At 36.7% G+C, this 20615-nt stretch overlaps 1 protein-coding gene across 1 annotated transcript in view; it reads left to right on the plus strand.

The window, feature by feature from the left end:
* eri3.L (ERI1 exoribonuclease family member 3 L homeolog) overlaps positions 1–20272 on the plus strand; it is a 194540-nt gene extending 174268 nt beyond the window's left edge. Inside the window, exon 8 of the mRNA XM_018258355.2 lies at positions 17421–20272. Within this exon, the coding sequence (XP_018113844.1) occupies positions 17421–17503 (83 nt within the window). The 3' untranslated portion in view covers positions 17504–20272. The remainder of the gene's footprint in view (positions 1–17420) is intronic.
* The last annotated feature ends 343 nt before the right edge of the window (positions 20273–20615 follow it).

Raw genomic sequence — 20615 nt, forward strand, 5'->3', positions numbered from 1 at the left:
AGCCTCTTATATTGTTTTATTGATTTGAATGTAGTTCATTATACCTGAAAAATAAGAGAATGAGAAAAAAGTTAACAAGCAGCCACATTTAGTGCTGGATGAATTCATTATTACCACTTTGCTCCATTTCTGTTAGAATCTCTGATAGCTACACTAAGTGCTTCCTTCACCTTAACCAGTCCACGGTAATTCCTGCTAAATAGGACAAGGTGCAGCATTCTGTTTATAGACGTATCTGTACAAACAGATGATGCTCATAGAGTTCTATTGCACTGTAGGGGACACTTTAATGGATGCTGTTAATCTTCTTATCATTCATGTCGTACTCTAAAAGAGGCTGTAAATAAGTTGAGGGAAGGCATAATGCGATAATTTGCTATTAATCCAGCTGTTCTGCCAGAAGTAGCATTATCATCTGGAAACCCTTATGTTTTTTTTCCTGAATACTAAATCCCTGTGCTAGATTATTAAAAGAAAAAAATGCCTAAATGTATTTTTTAGATTATTTTTCTATTTGTGGTATTTTTTTTAAAACATACCCTGGTCTCTGTCCTGCCTGCTTCCACCCTACATTATCTACAAGGCAAAGCAATTCTCATGAATATTCAGTTTTCTTTTTTATAAATTAATAGTAGGGAGCAGCATTACGAATAAAAATTCTAGCAAACACAAAGCTAACAGAGGCGGTCAGAAAATGCTATAAATGATTATCATGGTCTTCATTTCTGTCTTCTGGGTTTAGTGGCATGTGACATATTGCAGAAAATGTTAACTTTCGCTAATGACCACCTATAATTTTACCTGGCAGTAATGTTCAGTAAAATTCAATGCTTTTCTGACTGTGGCATAAAGAGTATGTGCAGATATGCATCACGCTGCAGGAAGGAAGCCTCCCCTGGGAAACATGCACTTTGTGTAGATGAATATAATTTATATGTCCTATTTATAAGACAGGCTTATATTCAATTTATTTTCTTCTAAATAAACAGTAAAATATGCTGCCATAGCTTATTAGGTACAAGGAAATGTGTTTGTATATTGGCATTTCTACATATGAATGTATGCTGTCATACTGCCTGCATTTCTAACGGTATTTTCCAAAGACCACGTTATTCCTGATACATTTACTTAAAGAAGAACTAATTCTGAATAAATCCCAAGGCTAGAAATTATGTTCCTTTAGGTTATAGTTTACCAGACTAGCCCAGATGTACGACAGTACCGATGTGTCACTCTAAAATTTACTATACAGCACCTCATATTTCATCTTGTGCTTTGCAAGTGCCCTTGCATGTGAACTTTGGCCCTAAATTACTTTATCAGCAAATCTATTACTCTAAGTTTTTTTAGTGAACAGCACAAAATAAAAACCGCGGTACCGTGTTAGCCAGTAGCAAAAATAACAAATAAAAAAACAAACAAATACAAAAATATGGGCTTTATGGAAGAGTGGCCAGTAAAAAGCCATTACTTAAAGTTAAAAATAAGAAGGCACGTTTTAAGTTTGCCAAAAGGCATGTGTATGGAGGAGGGTGCTCTGGTCAGATGAAACTAAAATTTAACTTTTCGGCCACCAAGGATAATGTCTGGCACAAACCCAACACATCCCATCACCCCAAGAACACCATGTCCACAGTGAAACATGGTGGTGACAGCATCATGCTGTGAGGGTGTTTTTCAGCAGCAGGGACTGGGAAACTGGTCAGTGTCAAGGGAAAGATGGATGGTGCTAAATACAGGGATATTCTTGAGCAAAACCTGTCAGTCAGCCTGTGATTTGGGACGGAGGTTCACCTTCCAGCAGGACAATGACTCGAAGCATACAGCTAAAGCAACACTCAAGTGGTTTAAGGGGAAACATTTAAATTTGTTGGAATGGCCTAGTCAAAGTCCAGACCTCAATCCAATTGAGAATCTGTGGTCAGACTTGAAGATTGCTGTTCACAAGCGAAAACCATCCAACATGAAGGAGCTTGAGCAGTTTTGCCTTGAGGAATGGGCAAAAATCCCAGTGGCGAGATGTGGCAAGCTCATAGAGACTTATCCAAAGTGACTTGCAGCTGTAATTGCCGCAAAAGTTGTCTCTACAAAGTACTGACTTTGGGTGAACAGTTATGCATGCTGAAGATTTCTCTTATTTAGTCCTATTTGTTGTTTGCTTCACAATAAAAAAAAAACATTTTCAAAGTTGTAGGCATGTTCTGTTAATGAAATGGTGCAAACTCTCAAACAATCCATTTTAATTCCAGGTTGTGAGGCAACAAGACTTTTGCAAGGCACCTTATTCATGAACTCTGCAGGTTTTAGGTGGCAGATATTCAAATTCAAATTTTTAAAGGGCCAGAGTTTGATGAATCTAGAATTAAAATTAGAATTGAGTTTGGATAATTCACAATTCGAATTTGAGAGTTTTGACCATACATTTTTTTTAAAAAAATCGAATTAGAATTTTCAATTCGATCCTTAATAAATCTGCCCCTAGAGAATAGATTAATCATCTGTTTGGACTAAGTACACACATTGTGGATCTATTTGCATTTTACCTGCAACCACATGCTCCTGCACACAGGGGCCAGATTTTTAAAATGCAAGTCTGCTCAGTATGCACAGTTTCAGGAAAAGCAGGGGAAAGAGACGGGCAAAAGGCAATGTGTTTCTTCAAGGTGGAAAATGCTGCAGTTCCAATCCACATGTATAAAAATAGTTAATTTTTTAATAGATTTATATTATAGCTGTGAAAACTATGTTCTTTGCCATCAGATCAAAGATTAGATTTTCTGTATAGAGAAAAGAGGTGGGCTGTGAGTGGGAATATTGGATTATGGCTGTAACTCATAGAAGACATGGTTCCTACTGATTGTAGCCATTGAGACTTCTACTGATCCAACCCCGAACATTTGCAGACATTATGAATGACTTAACTTATTAGCAATACAAATCTGCGATGCAGTTCTTAGGGGCAAAAATCAAAACAAAAACTGTTATTCTTTGTATAACACTGACAAACTATTTACTACTTTACAGATAGGAGCATATTTATTATGTGGTGTAAAAAATAGCAAAATAATTCGCCACCCATCGCATTGCAGTGTAAAAAAACGGCGTAAAATGGCGCTCTTTCTTTGAGCAACTTCCGCTGATGTTACTTACAAAGGTCTGAAGCATGGTAACCTAAAAGCAGAAAATCTGGCATTTGCATGACATAAAATAAAAGCTTGATAAATTCGCCATTTATTTTACACAGCTTTTTACACCATTTTATCAGCGAATTTCATTTCAAACAGCATAATAAATAGGTCCCATAGTGTTTACCATTCAGCCTCTGCCTCAGTGGAGCTTCAGTTTAGGGTATCTGACATGTTTATATACACACACACAGTCTGGTCAATTTTATCAGGTAAGAGTGTGGAAAAAACTGGGGTACTCAGAGAAAAAACACACAAAAACCACTCAAGTACCCCCTCTTGTAAATGTGGGAGAAAGCTGTTTGTTAGGGTAATGAGTGATATTGCCACCTTTATTTAAATAATCCTGTAAAAGAACATTGCCTTATTTCTTAAATATAATTATGTCAGTGCCCACAGCCATACAATGATATACTATGCCTTGAGGCAAATTTGATAATTTGATCTGGGAAAGGCGACTAGATTTACAAGTTGAAGCCTTATTATAGTGTTTCTGTGTGAATAAGGCACAAGGGTGTGATTATTGTCCAGAAAGTGTTTTAAGTTGATAATCATCTGTGAGTGCCATATTTAGCAACGGTTAAGACTCTTCCTGAATAAGCCACATAGACATATGTTATAGCATAAGTTGATATGTGATTAATAGAGAGTGTTTTTTTTTTTTGGAGAGTTTAGTTTTTTTTCTGTTTTAAATATCAGTGTTTCGGTCTCTACGTATTTGCAAGTTTTCTTGTTACTTTTTTGGTTAAGTTAAGCTCTTAACAAATTTAGCTACTGGGTATATTATTCATTAAGCTACTACAATCTTGGAAATATTGGCAAAAGTTATTCTTAATGTCTGTTATTACTCGATGAAGCATATATTTATCATCCTTTATATAATGCTGAAATATATATTACACAACACGTTGCAGACAATATTAATACACATCAATCCTTGCACCTCAAGTTTAAAGTGTAATTCCCCTACCAGCACCACACCAGCACAGTTTAATGAGAAGGCAGCTATGCCAACACCATTGGAGTGTGGGACAAAACCAAAACACCATTAGAAGATTAATCCAAACACAGGAACATCCACATGGTCAGGGTTCAACTAGTCTTAGTGCTGGAAGACAGCGTTGCTATCCTCTATTCCACAATTCCATTCTGCTTCCTGCTAGACTTCAGGGGCATAACTACAGAGGGGTCTAAATATTGGTAAAACAGGACAACCTCTAGATATTATGGGGGCCTGAAAAATAACTTGTGGTGGGGCCCAGTAATATCTAGTTATACCACTGCTAGACTTATTTAGAGAAGAGACTGAAAACACAGAATATACAAATAAACACACATGATGATGCGTGTGTGTAGAATACTCTTGCCCATTTTGATCAAGCCTCGTGGCTAACGCTCCCCATACACTAGATGATATAATCTGCCGACAGATTGTCTTATTGGGCAGTGTATGGGGCCCTCCCGATGGGCTTCCCAATCTAAATTTGGCCAAAAGTCAGCCAGATATCTATTGGTCAGGTTCAAAAATCCCATCAACTCAAGGACCACATTGTGATCCGATCGTTAGGCACTAGGGCCCACGATCACATCAGCCCAATATTGCCCACCTCAGCTTGAGGTGGGCATATCGGTAGAGATCCGATAGTTTGGCGACACCGCAGACGAGCAGATCTCCCTATGTATGGCCAGCTTTCAACGCAACAACAAATTGAAAATATTTATGAAATGTTAACAAGTATCTATAATTACTTTATGTGCTTCAAAGCAGTCAAATAATTAACAATAATTACTTAAAATTAAAAAATTACTTTAAATAGACTTGATTGTATTTAAAAAGCATAGACTTAATCTTCTGTCGACCCTAGGTTCTTTTCATGTTTGTAGATTTTATTTCTTCACCCTAAATGGAGCTTGTCACAGAATTCTTTTTGGTCAGATGGTCACTAGGTGGAGCTGTGATTTCACAGAGATGGTTGAATTTATAAATCACTATTACCCTCATGCAAAAGCAGCTTGGTACTAAAATATCAGAATTGACCCTTGCAGAGCCTGTAAAAGTGTGTGAGCTCTGCATCTAGTATGTCAGTAAGTAGCTCCTGGTGAACTGGTTCTGTTTGTAACAACGGCCACCTGCAGGCATTTAGCAGCAATCAAAGGTTCGTCACTGGAGTGACAGTATCCTAAATAGTTAGTGACATCTGTAGCAAGTAGCTGTTCGCCTATATCAGGGAATCAAGTGCTATATTTAAGCCATGTTTGATCTTTCCTTAACACTTACAAAACAGTTAAGAAGTATAAATGAAATATTCCTTTCACAGTCTGTTTAAAAGAAAACTGCCCGTACAGCTCAACAGAAATAGACGTATGCCTGTGGTTTATTATTTATTTTATGTTAAGACAGAGCAGACAATAAGATTTGTTGTTAAATCTATAATACCTATGGACCATCTGAGTGGTAAACTAAACTTCTTTATGAAGCCCACATCATTTCTTTTTAAGCTCCTGTTAGACAGATAAATTCATAGGGTGAAATGCAGAAGATGTAAGGACTATGACCTGTTCCTATGCTCAGAGAAGCATTGTGTAGAACCAGCAGCACCATTATTCATTAACAGGAATCTGCCATTTTAACATTGATGGATAGCATCTCATCCCTCTGAGGCACACTGCTTGTACAGACCATAAAGCATGGGGACAGTTTAAATATGGACCTGCTCAGCTTCAGGGCTGCCAACTATCCGTCTTTCTGCCTGTAGCACAGGTGCAGTCTTGGGTTTCACCTAATGAACACATTTGTACTCATGGAATGTTTGATAACTTCTGTTATTTGATAGGACCTTCCAAACTTCTAAGGGGAGTGTTCTTATGCCAGACAAAAATTATCATCAGTCAAAAAATCACGTCACATAAAGAAATTGGCAGTGTTGCCCAACTGGGCAGATTTATTCTATTACTGATGCATGGATATTACAGCTTAAGGGTCTCATTTACCTGATTCCCTCTTGGGAGTTTTCCCAGTGTATGTTTCCCGGCTGAGTGTGAAGCTCTTTCAGAGTAGGTTGTAGTGCTGTTCATTGAAATTGTAATGGGACTAAAACACAAGGTACTTTGTGTGTACCTCGAGCACACAACTTAGAGGCAACATATATATATATATATATATCAAAGAATCTTCTGACCAGCACTCCCTTTAAAAGCTTAATTCTTTTATTGTCATTCTGTAATATCCATATTACAGAATATTACAGATATTACAGAATGACAATAAAAGAATTAAGCTTTTAAAGGCAGTGCTGGTCAGAAGATTCTTTGATACATAAATAATTACCGTACACCCCGCCATTGATAACTGCTTTGGAGTGCGGATAATCATTGGAAAACACATATATATATATATATATATATATATATATATATATATATATATATATATATATATATATATATATATATACACATGTATATATATATATATATGTATATATTTATATATATATATAGCTCTTCATATATAAAAATATATTTCCCACATGTGCCACACTGTAACTATATAGTGAATAAACAACCCTTAATATATAAGGATATTATAAGTTACCAAGGAGTTCCATGACCATAAAAAAACATGAGGCCAAAGGAACTCCAAGGCGACTTCTAGAGGATTATTTATCAAGATGTATCTATATTGTAGAGCTATGTGAGAATTTTTAAACTTCAAATTAACTCACGACTTGAGTGGTTTCTAATTTAAAAAAAAACTTGAAGTTTTTGGAGAAAAAAACCTCAAATCGCTCCAATTGAATGAGTTTTAGAGCGAAACCCACCAAAAAAAACTTGAACATCATGATTAATGTTTTCAGATGCTTTAGGGGGCCATTTACTCCTACATGACCTTGACAGGTTTTAGATGGTGTATTTTAGGATTCAAGCTATTTCCAGGGTCGGGGTATAATAAATCTCGAAAAATTCACAGTTAAAAAATATAAACTCTAAACTTTTTTTTTTTTTAAATCGATCTTTTACAAAAAAATGACCTTGAAAATGTGAATTTTTCATGTAAAACGCAACTCAAAACCTTTATAAATGTGCCCCTAATATCTCTTGTTTTGCAACAGGGGGTACTATATTATAATACACAAGTTTCAGCGAATAATGTGACCGTAATGACATGACTAAGCTCGATGATAACCGATGACATCACTAAGCACCATTTATAAGGATATCATTTACAGGATATTCATGGCTCTTGTGTATTATATAGTGAATAAAGTACCCCCTCTTGTAAAATATAAGGATATTATAAGTTACCGAGGCGTTTCATGACCATATAAAAACACGAGACCGAAGGTCATGGAACTCCGAGGTAACTTCTAATATCCTCATATTTTGCAACTGGAGGTACTTTATTTATTGGATCAAACTAAATTCACTGGCACACAGGTACAGCTAGTAGGGTAAACCCTTGCTGATTTATTAAATGATTTGCAGCATGCAGCATGATCCCCTTTATCAAGCATGCTCATGCTTGCTAGCAGTACCTGTGTGCAAGTGAATTTCGTTTGATCCGTTGTTACAAGGTGGGATGCCGATTCCTCCATTGCTGTGTACCAGGGATCATCACATTTGAAGGCCAGGGTGTGCGAGTGCAACTCGATTGTTTTCAAATAGGTACTTTATTTATTATAATACACAAGTTTCAGGGAGTCATGTAACAGAAATGACATCAGAACTCACCGTTTATAACTGATGACATCAGAATTCACCGTTTGTAAGCATATAATTTACAAGATTTTCATGGCTTTTGTGTATTATATCTTTATATCCTTTTATAAATTAACTTGAGAAGTAAAGTTTAATGAAAGAAGTAGGGGAGAAATGTTGCACAAATGTTTTGGACTTCTATACCATCCCAAGGCAACTCATAACCTTTAGTATTAAAGATCTGTACCTCCAAAGATGCCCCTGTAGTTCCCAATTTTCTTTTCTGCTGATTTACTGCACATGCTTTGTGCTGATGTCAGTTACCTGAGTTTAGAGACCGACACACACAATATACCGAATATCTGAATACACAAAAGCCATGAATATCCTGTAAATTATATCCTTATAAACGGTGAGTTCTGATGTCATCAGTTATAAACGGTGAGTTCTGATGTCATTTCTGTCACATGACTCACTGAAACTTATGTATTATAATAAATAAAGTACGCCCAGTTGCAAAATATGAGGATATTAGAAGTTACCTCGGAAATCCATGACCTGTATAAAAAAATGGTCATGAAACTCCTCGGTAACTTATAATATCCTCATATTTTACAAGAGGGGGTACTTTATTCACTAATATATAGTCGGCTCAGAGCCAACTTAGAATGTGCTTGTTGCAGACACTCATAACAAAATCCAAGATGAGACATTCCTGTGACAACTTTGAATATCTTGATATTTATTACAATAGAGATGCTGAACCTTTTGGCTGGTTTAGTAAATTCTGTAAATAAAATATGGCGCTTCTAGCCATATTCATTTTTACAGTTTAGTTTTTCTTTAAAGAGCGAACAGCACTTATAATGCTCTGCTGCGGGCAAACAGTTTCCATAGAAGCCATGCCAGTTATATCTCTGACAGGAAATGTGAGCACTAGTGATGGGCGAATCTATCCGCTTCGCTGAAAATTTGTTAAATGGTGAAAAATCGCCAAAATGCATTGAAGTACGGGTGACAACAATTTTTTTTTGACGCACGACAAATTGTGCAACTCATTTTTGACAATTTTTTTTCACCCGTTAGAGTCTGTAGCCGTCATTTTCGTGGCAAATCTTGGTGAAAAATTTTGATCATCATTATAAGTACCAGTAATACATTTCTGTCATACTGCCCTACTACATACTATTTTTTTAACTACATGTGGTAAAGTTGCTACCCTTAAATGAAAAAGAGAATAAACAGAGAAGCTTGATGTCGGTTTTAATATCTCTTTTGTCCAGTTTAGAATTCTAGACGCGATTTTGCTTACTTAACCAACACCATGAAATAAAATGCAAGTAAGGGAGGTTCTAATGAGGCAGTCTTTGCTTTCTGCATTTTGTGTCACTGTATGTTGCCTATATAGAAGCTTTACTAATATGTGCAGCCCCCACAGTACCAGTGTATGGACATACCCTTGTTGCATTTCCCTGTTTTTCTGCCTAATCATTTATATAGACTCAGCTTTATACAGGTTAGTTGCACTTCTGTAAATCTGAAACTTGTAAATCTTTTCCACAACTACATTGTGCTGTAGTTTACTATTATATGTATTTAATTGACGGCCCTTTCTCTTTCTTCTCCCACACTGATTCTTTATAAGTACACAAACTGAGGGTGAGGGAAAACTTTTATTTTTGTATGCAACATGCAAGCATCATTTGAGTGCCAGCTTTTCCATTGACCATTGATTTTGCCCTGGATTTTACCCCTTCTCGACGTGATTTTTATTTGCTAGCAGTGTCCATAGAGAAGCACAGAAGCTATCCTCTCACACATGCATGCTCAGGCACAATGTATTTCTGGCTTTATGTGCACATTTTTCTTGTCAGACTGACAGACTCGCTAAGTGGATTTCTCCCTCATACACGGACGGATTATCACATTACCTCAATGTCCTACATAAACATATTACTTTATATTCAATAGGCCTAATGAATATAAACTGCTGCATACGGTTTCTTTTTGGGAATGAGGAAGGCTGTATAGATTTGTAACGAAGGAAGATATGACCACCTCTGTACAATCTTCCCCACATCACCCAGAGTTCAGATAGATTACAATGAAAAATCAATGTGTTTATTGTAGGAATATTGTGTATTGATATTGTAATAATAAGTCAGGATTGATTTAGGGCTACACTCTCAAGGACTGGGTCAACCCAGGGTTATAAAAGCACACTTTATATATGGAATTATTTTATTTCTACTTTGGTTGGAACCCTGTGTAATGTTACATATTTATATGATAACGTGTGGTGATGTACATCTTTTTCTCCCAAAATATGAATTGTATGGTTAACTGTTAACATTTACATAACGTTTTCAAAGTGTAAACTTTTATATTGACAACTCTTCTATTTTCCTGATATTAAAAAGCAATGGTTTTTTTTAGATGACTATTCAACTACATGGAATACCAATCTTAAATTAACTCAGTTGTAACTAGTTCCTTTGGAATAACACACACTAACTTATATGGACTTTTATTATCGGCTGTTTCTGCAAGTAAACCCTACTGGGTAAAGTTGTCCACAAACAGGTGCATAGTCTATTCAGCTAAACAGTCTAACAAGAAGATCATTAGCTATTTTGGCTTCATGTGTGGGCCAAATTGGACAAAATAGACCCAGATGTAGTCTTTTGGCAGTCTTTGACAACAGGAAAGCAATAGTGCCTATGTAGCCTATGACAGCATACATTAACTAATGTGATCATCCAACAAAGAGACGTACCTGCAAATCCCACTAGAATCTATTATATAAGGGGTTTGTCCCACACATGGGCAGATGTTAGGCCTGTGTTGCCACATATGAAATGGAAAAGTCTTAAAAATGTGCACCATTAGCTAATAAAATATATCGTAGTGAAATTTATGAGATTTATTAATATATTCAGAAGGATTCTCAGCCATTTGCTCTTTTTCCCCCAATTACCAGTGCTTTCCTGAGTTTAAAAAATACTATCCTGACAGTCAGGTATGTGGCAACAACTTAACACATTTTCCAAGCAAATAAATGCGTCAGTCACACAAGTTTTGTAGCTGCTTTGAACAATTGACTACATTCATTTTAGATGCAGTGTTAGTACTTAGTGCTGCTCAGCATAGAGCACTGGGCGCTAACATCCATCAAAATTATTAAACCCCAATGCAAATGACAGTTTTATTCTCTGCTCAAATTTTTTGTTCCATCAAAATGTAAAATTATTAGTTTTAGAAATTTCTAACCATATAATTTTTAAGAAACAGCACAATGGATCACATACACCTTTAGGTGAAGGCCAGTCTTTGTATTAACCTGTATTTTAATGATAGTAATATTCCAAGAAACGGTGTATGATTTGTAAATCTGGCTGTTGACCAGTTTGAATGCTTTCAAATGAATTAGCCAAGTCTTTGTGAGAGGCTGCCACACAGTTGCAAAAAACGTTGCTAGCTCACACAAAAAACAAAATATATATTATTCTAGGTACATTTGTTTCTGTGTTTATGTAGTCATCCTACTGTATAAATAATCAGACAGCAATGCTGCTGGATCATCAACCTGTATGACCAACATGCACAAATTCCTATTGTTTAACCTACTGGCGCAATATCATCCCCAAAGAATTGCAGATATTTTAATCACCTCATATTCAGCCACTGTGTGACCAAAATTATCTGGCGGTGGAAGCAGCATTAGGACATTAACAATAATGCTGAACTGGGCCATTATGTTTTATACAGGATTTAGCCACTTTTACCTGTGACAAATGGCTTTATTGCCGAGATATATTGCTAGTTATTGGCCAAGTTAATGGATGATTAACTACATTCCAAATGAATATTTGTGTTACTAGAACAGAACTCTTCTGCTGTTCCAGGGGATTTGTTTCCTTGTTCCTCAATAAGGTGCTGCTGATCGTTGCTTTAGTTTGGGCTGTCGTTCACTTTCCATCCAGAAATCAGATTCAGCAGGTAATAATTCCCTTAACAAGCATTCATCTCAAGGCTTTTGTGTTTTTCTCTAACAGTTTTTGCTTTTGATTAGAGTTTATAAAATTCTCTCTTCTCATGTCCCATGAGCCTAGCCTGTAATGTGTTATTAAATCAGCTGAAGCGAATTACATGATAAAATCAATGAGAAGCTGTAATTGCATATTAGCAGCTGTTTCTGCCATCGTTGTGTTTATATTATTATTATTTATTTTTCATTGGAGAGGGGAGTGGTCAGAGCACTGTTGTAATAACGCTGTTTACCTTGCTGTTGATGTGACTCTGTCTTGCCCTATTAATTTAATGCACTAGAGGTTTCTGTTTGTTTCTAGCTGGGAACATTATGCAACAGCACAGATATGAAACAAATATATCATATTTCAAAATGCTCCAACATATTCCACAGCTCTGTACACTGCTAGATCACATGACAACTTCGGAACATTGATGTGGTGCAAAAGACGATATATTTATATATATATATATATATATATATATATATATATATATATATATATATATATATATACAGTATATAGTTTTTACAAATATATATGTCTTTTTTAACTTCAGTGTGTAGGGAAACATCAGGACAAGTTGATCATTGAGGCTTACCAACCCACTTAGCTCTCTCCTCAGCCAATAGATAAGTGCAGTTTGGAGTCTACATGTGTAGATCTACTGTATATACCTACATGTGTATTGGTTTTATAGGGTTCTGCACCTTTTTTTAACATTTGTTGTGATTTTGCTTAGTTCATGCTTAGGTTTCAGGTTTATAAACACATATTAATACTATAGTTAGCATTAGGGATGCATGATTAGGTATGGTATTTGGCCAAGATTCGGCCTTTTTTTCAGCAGGATTCGGATTCAGCCAAATCCCGTGTGGGAGAACCTCTGTCTTAAAGAATCCTCTATCCTTGTTATTTTTTTCTAAGATGGCAGTGCCATACCCACAGAATTAATTACCCTATACTGATTGACATCCCCATTTACTGATTCCTATATGTATACCTGTTATTTTGTACAGACTTTCTTTAGCTCACCCCTACCTTTTCATATTGACTCAACATTCTTTTATATTGCACAGCATATTGAGCTACACTTTGTCTCCATAAACAGCAAGATAGAGGCTGCCATTTCTTCAGTGTTAACTGAGGCCAAGTTTTCTTTTGCCTTTGATATATATAAATAATCGCCATCACCTTGCATACAGTGACTGCTTGTAGCTGAAGCCTAACATGTCCCCCCCACTCAAGTTATAAGCCCTTGCTGGAAGGGTTCATCCAATGCCCTCACTTTGTATGTGTGTATTTGAGTTGTTGTTCACTTACTCTAAGGGTCAGGGCACACATGCAGATTTGGGGAGATTAGTCGCCCGGTGACAAATCTCTTCTTCTCCGGTGCCACAAATCTCCCCAAACTGCCTCCCCTGCCTTCCCACCGGCTAAAATGTAAATCGCCAGCGGGATGGCACTCGGATCGATTCTATTTCCTCGTCAGGCAACTTCGAGCAACTTTGGAAAATGAAACAATCCGAGTGCCATCCTGCCAGCAATTTGTATTTTAGCCGGCGGGGAGATTAGTCACCCCCGAGAAGCGGAGATTTGTCGCTTGGAGACTAATCTCCCGAATCTGCCTGCGTGCCCTGACCCTTCTATACAGGAATGCAAAATATGTTGCCATTTTATAGTTATAATGTGCAAAGGAAGATAAATATTTTTAAATGACCGTTATTATTATGCTGTATGTATATACAGTAGCACATAACACATTTACACAGCGAATTATCTGATTTTTTATTTATATTATTAAGGTTATATACTGATAAAAAAAAGAGTGGTGGTGCTGCATGTATTTTTGTAAAGCCATAATGTTTAAAAAACCAAACAAAATTCCCATTCCTATTTAAGCCATATATTATTGACTAGTTTGAGTCTGATGATATGGGAGTTCACGTAGGTCTTTTTTCTGTCCGCTGTCTTTCTCAGCAGGTCAGAGTGCAGGAGTGTAATCCTTCAATCCTGGCTAATCCTTACCACTCCCCTACGTGACAGTGTAAGCTTTTATAGTACACACTGTCATTCTCTTCTGTGGTTTTTTCTTCTAGGTATTTTCTACCATTCTCTTGTCTGGTAGAGCAGCTTTATGTATTTCAATATTGTCTGACTAATAAAAAAACACTGAAAATACCCAAATTAAATACGTATGTACCGATGTGAGTATAGGAACTCTTTGAAGTGCTATGTAAATAAAGGATACAAGTAGTGATAATAATCCCATAGGTACAGCTCATTAAACCACTTCAACATCTCCCCCAAGAGATACACATATTTATAATTTGCCCCCATCTAACAGCTACTGTACCTAGAGGTTGAAGTGCTATTTTGTTGCAGCACCCATCCCAGGCCTTCATTCTGTATTACCAGTTCAGTCTTTACTGACATACAAAGGGGTTAGGATGAGCCTTGGCATTGGTACAACTCTGAACTCACACCGGTATGCTCACTATATATGCACATATAATGCAAACATAGAAAAAATAAGATACTTTTACACATATACCCTGAAAGATAAAATGCTATTCTTATAATGTCATGCAGGTTTTCTAATTTAAAAATAAAGGGGAAGTATTTTCTCCATCTGCTGATTACCAGCTTTATAGCATAGTGTGATTAATGTTTTTGTTTTTTAGCAATACTCATTTGCTTATATTTACATTAGAGTATATTAGAGATTAAGCTTTGTATTTTATTCACAGATGATATTCAAATTATATGTCAGTTGTATATATGAATTGTGGCAATAAAACAAGGCCATTCTATTCTCCTTAGGAAGATAATATCCTATGAAAAATGGTTTGAATTTGAGCAGTTAATACCAATGCTTTCCAGCATACACAGAGAAGGGCTAACTCTGACTCTTCTTTCGATGCCTCGTCTAACCTATCCTTACGGATGCTATGAATTATTTAGACTTTTGACCAAATCACATTTGTGCCATGTGATAGTGGTTTTGGGGGGGTTCATATTCACATTTAATCATTTAGTTTGGTTGCAAATTTACCTGCATGTGTGTGCGTGTGACCAGCTTTAGAAGCTGATGTAGTCAAAAACCTGTTTATAAACATTGTGTGCCAACTGCCAAGAGAACATTTGATCCACCCCTGCCTCTATTTGCTATTAAACACTGAGCAGCTTGTTGAAGAAGAAGATACAGATGTGCCCATTATGAAGAGTTAATGCCTATCCTGACCCTCTGTCTCCTTAGCAGGGCCCTGAAGCCAGAGCAGTCTCTGTGTTCTAATGGGAACTGGGTGCTGTCAGAGCAGAGAGATGATCCCAGGAACTATATAGCCCAATTCATTGCTAAGTTATTGGGGACATAACCCTGTCCATTAGCTAAAAATTACTGAAATTACTTCTCGTCCTACGCCGAGAGCTTCAGGGCTCTGTCATATGCGAAAATTTAACTAGACCTAGAATGCATTGCCCCGGGCAACTGAAAGAGCTTTAAGTTTAATTAAAAGTTTTTTTTTTTCTGTAGGTGACCTTAACTTTATGCTTGTCCCCACACTGTCCTCTGTACACTGGCTGACACATTCTCCTGCTGGAGTAAAGAGCACACACATTTATGTCCTTAGATACTTTGCCTTTATGCACACACATTAGTGAAAAGGTTACAAATATATTCATTTCTTTTGAATACCTAAGTAAAAGATATTATTATGAAAATAGAATTTACTTAAGTTTGTGTTTTGATTTGAAGATTTTTTTGTGACCCTTGAAAGTTTAGATGATTGGAATGAACACTGCAAATAAATGGTGCACTCTCAAAGACAAACTGTGTGGTACATGATTGACCTGTACTTTTATAATCTATGTTTTTTTTTCCGGATTTCTGTTCCTTTTGCGGTCGAACCTCCAGAGCCTTTAAAATGTATGATCCCTTTGATGTTATATCAGATCGTGTTTTTAAAAAGCAACTTTCGCGATTGACAGGTCTTGAGAAATTCAAAAGCAACTGTAATCACTGGTTGAAGTGGAGCAGTTCCCTTAGTCCTGGGGTACAAGAAGACGTGTGACTGTAACAGATCACCGCCAAATGTCCTTCTCTCTGTGTGTTAGCCACATCTATTTGCTATAAGACAGCACTTGTGTCTCCTAGACAGTGAAATATGGCCACAATTAGCCTGGATACAGTTCAATTATGATAAACAGCGATCGCACCCTTTAAGCCATGATTAAAAGGCCTCCCCCTTTGATAGAGAGACCTAATTTCACATTATTATCGCCTGGGCTTGATTATAAAGCACTCTGCAGGTTTACAGGGAGAGATGGATGTGGAGTCTTCTTTATCATTTACACATCAGTAGGAATACAGCCTCCTCTACTCCCTAACATTCATTTTCATTTTTCCTTCCATACTTTCTCATCTTTCTTCCAGGGACCCCTTCCTTTCCATGCCTAAAACACCCTGCAAACCCACTACCCTGGCACTGCCTTCTGCCACACATAAGTTGGCAAAGTCACCCTTACGCTAACAGTTTGATAAATGGCTACGGCGTAATGAAATGGAGACATCAAGGCATGGGGGTGAGGAAGAAAAAACGTTAATCCGACAGAACGCAGCTGTCCCAAAACGGAGGGGAGAGGGAAGAAGGATGGCCAGCTCTGCTGTGTTCTGTCAAGGGAGAAATTACACATTTACTTTTGCTTTTTCTTAAGGAGACGGTCCTCATAGATCAAAACATGGATTTACAAGCCAATTTCCAACATGAAATATAGACAGCAGGAATCAATTTAAGTCCAGGTTCTATTTTAGAGGCTGTTCTTGTCCTGCCTGTTCACCCCCACTAATGCTCCCTCCCTTGCTCCACACATTCTCTTTCTGTTTAACCCCCTCCAGTGGAAGCTGCTTATCCTGCACAGCGCATACAGCCATTTATACAAGGAGTTGCTTTTTATTTGTAATGAAGGGGGAAAGGCTACTACTTTTAAAATCTCTTAGGGGCATTAATAATATGTCACGCAGAGTGAGGGTCATTTACCTTTACCTCATTAGAAGCTTTTATTACATGGGCATAAAGAATATGAGCCTTATTAGAAATCTATCAACAAGCATAAACCAGAACAATATATCAGAGAAAGGAGACTTTGTGCAGAATGGGCAATGTAGTTTCATCTTGTTATCGGAAGCACTGCCTTTGGAGGTTACAAGCAAGAGTATCCACCCCAACACTAGTGCTTTCCCAGAGTATCAGTTCGATATAAAGGAAAAATAAAAAAACTGCATTGCACTTACAGTTATTCGCTTTTGTTAGACGGGGCTTTTTAAAAATGGTGTAAATATTAAATAATAATATTGTCTGCCTGTTGTTTGACTACTACTCACAGAATCCCCCAACAGCCACTTGATATAAGAATGATGTAATGCCAGAGAATTAATTCCTCTATGTACAGTAATACAAGAGTTTACTGATTTTGGTGTTTTTTTTTCTTTTGCTTTTATCCACAGATGACTGCAGGAACATTGCTAACATCATGAAGACACTCGCTCATCGAGGCTTCATCTTCAAGCAGACCTCCAGGCGCATCTGATATAGTTATGGGGTGGGAGTGGGGCAGGAGGCTGCATGTAGCGCTTCCCTTACTGTGTGCTGACATGGGGGACATACCGGATACAGGACTCAAGGTGGAGGGGAACAGCAGCTTGTTACGGACTGAGCGTTGGTATATGCAAAGAGCCAATGCTGTAAATCTGTTACATACCTGTATATATATATATATGTCTCATGCAACTCCACCTATCTCTCTGTATATCTGTTAAACAATATGCCATTGCAATTCCAACCCATCCCACATGCATTTTTAACTTCATTGACCCACTCTGGGGATGTTAAGAAGGGCCTGGTGAAGAAACAGCCTATCAAACAAAGATAATGCATGGCTTCAGATTTTCAGAACAGGTTCTTCTTGTCTAGGTTTTAAAACAAGGGTGTGTGATGGAGATCCTGGTAGAAACTTCCATTTTAAAATATAGAACCTTCCTAAAAACAGTATTTTAACGGTGAAATGAATCACTAAGAAAACCTAAAGACAAGTAGTTAAAATGTTCTTCTATAACTGTGTAGGGGCAAACTCCCCTTGCATTCATATAGGTTTATAGGAAAGTTGTGGGGTTTTGCCCTACACACACATTCTGTGTAACATAACAAAAAGAATGATATGCTTCTTAAAGTTACAGTATCAATATATCTTGTAAGGTCAATGCAAAGGTATAATTTCTATGTCGCTTGTGGTGGCATTGGGCTCATTGCGGTGCTTTTTATTTGTTTGTTAGATTTTTTGCTTTAGGTACTGTAGTTAGGTTGCTGTCATTCTACATGGCATGCTTTATAGTTTGGTAGTGGTCTTTGGGTTTTTTGCTGGAAGGCACCCCCTTACAGTATATACTTTTGGAATCCTGTAACATATATCTGGCAAAGCTGTATTCAATAGAGCTGTCTGCCTGAACATAGGTTAGTAACTATAGGTAAGATAATAAATGAACTCTCCGTTATTTCATAAAATGGTGTTCCTGTACTGAAAAGGCAGTATTTGCTACATCTTAATCCCAACAGTATAATACATTGTATGTTTCTTTCTTTTATATGATCCTGGTTAACACATGCAAATTAGCCTTTTATTTGCTAGATGCAGTTTTAACCCATCTGTTTCCCAGCCAGCCTCTGTATTTGAAAAAGTAAAAGGTTGGATGAGAAATTATATTTTTATTGTGTTAAAAAGTTGATTTAAAAAAAACATTACTTTTTAATTACAATTCAAACAAATGCAACTGTTACCTCAATTTTAGCCTAAACCCTTCTATTAATAGTCTGTGACATAACTGCCTATGCCAACATCATGGGCATGAAACTTATATCTCCTGAAATGCCTGTGTTTTCTAACACTTGTAACAGACTGACAGCTGGAAAGCCAAATCTATAGCATCTTTCCATATTTATCACTTTTAAAGGGTTGAATTATAGAATAATAATAAAATCTGAAGTATGCCTAGGTGCAGTATTAGTAGAACGTAGTTGTAGGAACAGAAGTGATATCGCACTTACAGGACTTATGTGCAAAAACTCAAGTGAACAAAAGTCCTGTTACGGCTATATCTCTTCTGTGTATATATATATATATATATATATATATATATATATATATATATATATATATATATATATATATATATATATATATATATATATATATATATAGCTATTCCATAGCCAATCCTTTTTTTAAAGCAAATCTTTTCACATCATCTACTGTGAGAAGCAGATATGCCGTATATCTGACTGTCTGAGACTTTTTAGTAAGGGAGTGAGTGTAGATTTTATTACAGATTTTGAAGAATTGTAATAGTATTCAGAGACATTTGTGTAATTGTGTTGCCCGCAGAGCAATGCCAGCTCCAGAGAGAAACTTAAAGACCTCTAACCAGAATTAAACTCAGTTTACTAAATACTAAAATATGATACATACAGTAGTAAAAAAAAGAGACTGAAAATACATTTCAGACTGCTTAAAGAGGGGGGCAAAGCTGTGTGTTGTGTTCCACAAATAGTCCCAGCTGAGGTCTTTGCAGGTTGTGATGAGCAGAACTCTGATAAAGACGGGCTATGCTTCCCTATTTGCTGAGCTGTGTTGTTATTCTGTGATGCACCCATCCACTCTGGGTCGTTATGGGGTAATAATACAAAGGGAAGACCTATCAGCCACTTATGGTATATGTGTGCACTCATGGAAGGCACGTTTGCAAGTATCGTCTCCATTTGGTAGAAATGCATTGCAAAAGCAATTTGCTATTTGTGTGTAAATTAGGCCACTGAGTCTAACTGCAAACAAAAGCAAAGACTATCTAGGTGTAGTGTCTTAAAGCCCTTTTGCCAATTATAACTTCCATCTGTTAGATTTTGAAAATATCTCAAATACAAAGTATTTTATAGTTTCAAGTTTTCTCTATGAGCTAACATTTAAAGGTGGGTGGCATATGAGAGATACTGTTAGAATTGAGTTACCTTTCTTTGAACACAACAAAGTGAACATTAGCTTTGCTGTTTCAAACATGAGACAAGTTGTCCCTTTACTTTTTTTTGAAAAAGACGTAGCCTCCTGCCCCTCACTGTTACCCCTTCAGATAATTTCCCATCTGAATGAGGCAGTAATATCATGTCCTGCAGCAACAGGGAAAAACCATGAAGCAGAAGTATCCAGGCACAGACCTCACTGATACTTCAAATGACAGGTGTTGTTGCTCCAAATAAGTGAAAATAAATAAATGAACAAAATAAGCAAGAAAAATAAAACAAATGAAGCTAAGATCTTGTGTATGTTGTATATGTTTGATATATTTTGTGTTATATATTGGTCTGCTTGTACATCCAACTGTCTAAATAACCAAACTACTTTTATCTGTACCTGGCCGCATGATTTTATCAAATCTTAGGTCCAGAATGCCTGAAATCCAGTAAGCCAGACTGAACACTGAAATATGCAAGTCCTAAATGAAGATGAAGAGAGCAGTATAAACTATGTGAGACAACTGTTGATGTACTTAACAGCACAAGATCATGGTATGCTTTTTAATATCCACACATAACAGAGTCCGTAAGTTACATAAAGACATTGGTTAAATATTTCATCCCTGTTTTTTGCCTTGTTA

Source organism: Xenopus laevis, chromosome 4L, assembly GCF_017654675.1.
Source record: "Xenopus laevis strain J_2021 chromosome 4L, Xenopus_laevis_v10.1, whole genome shotgun sequence".
Taxonomy (NCBI): domain Eukaryota; kingdom Metazoa; phylum Chordata; class Amphibia; order Anura; family Pipidae; genus Xenopus; species Xenopus laevis.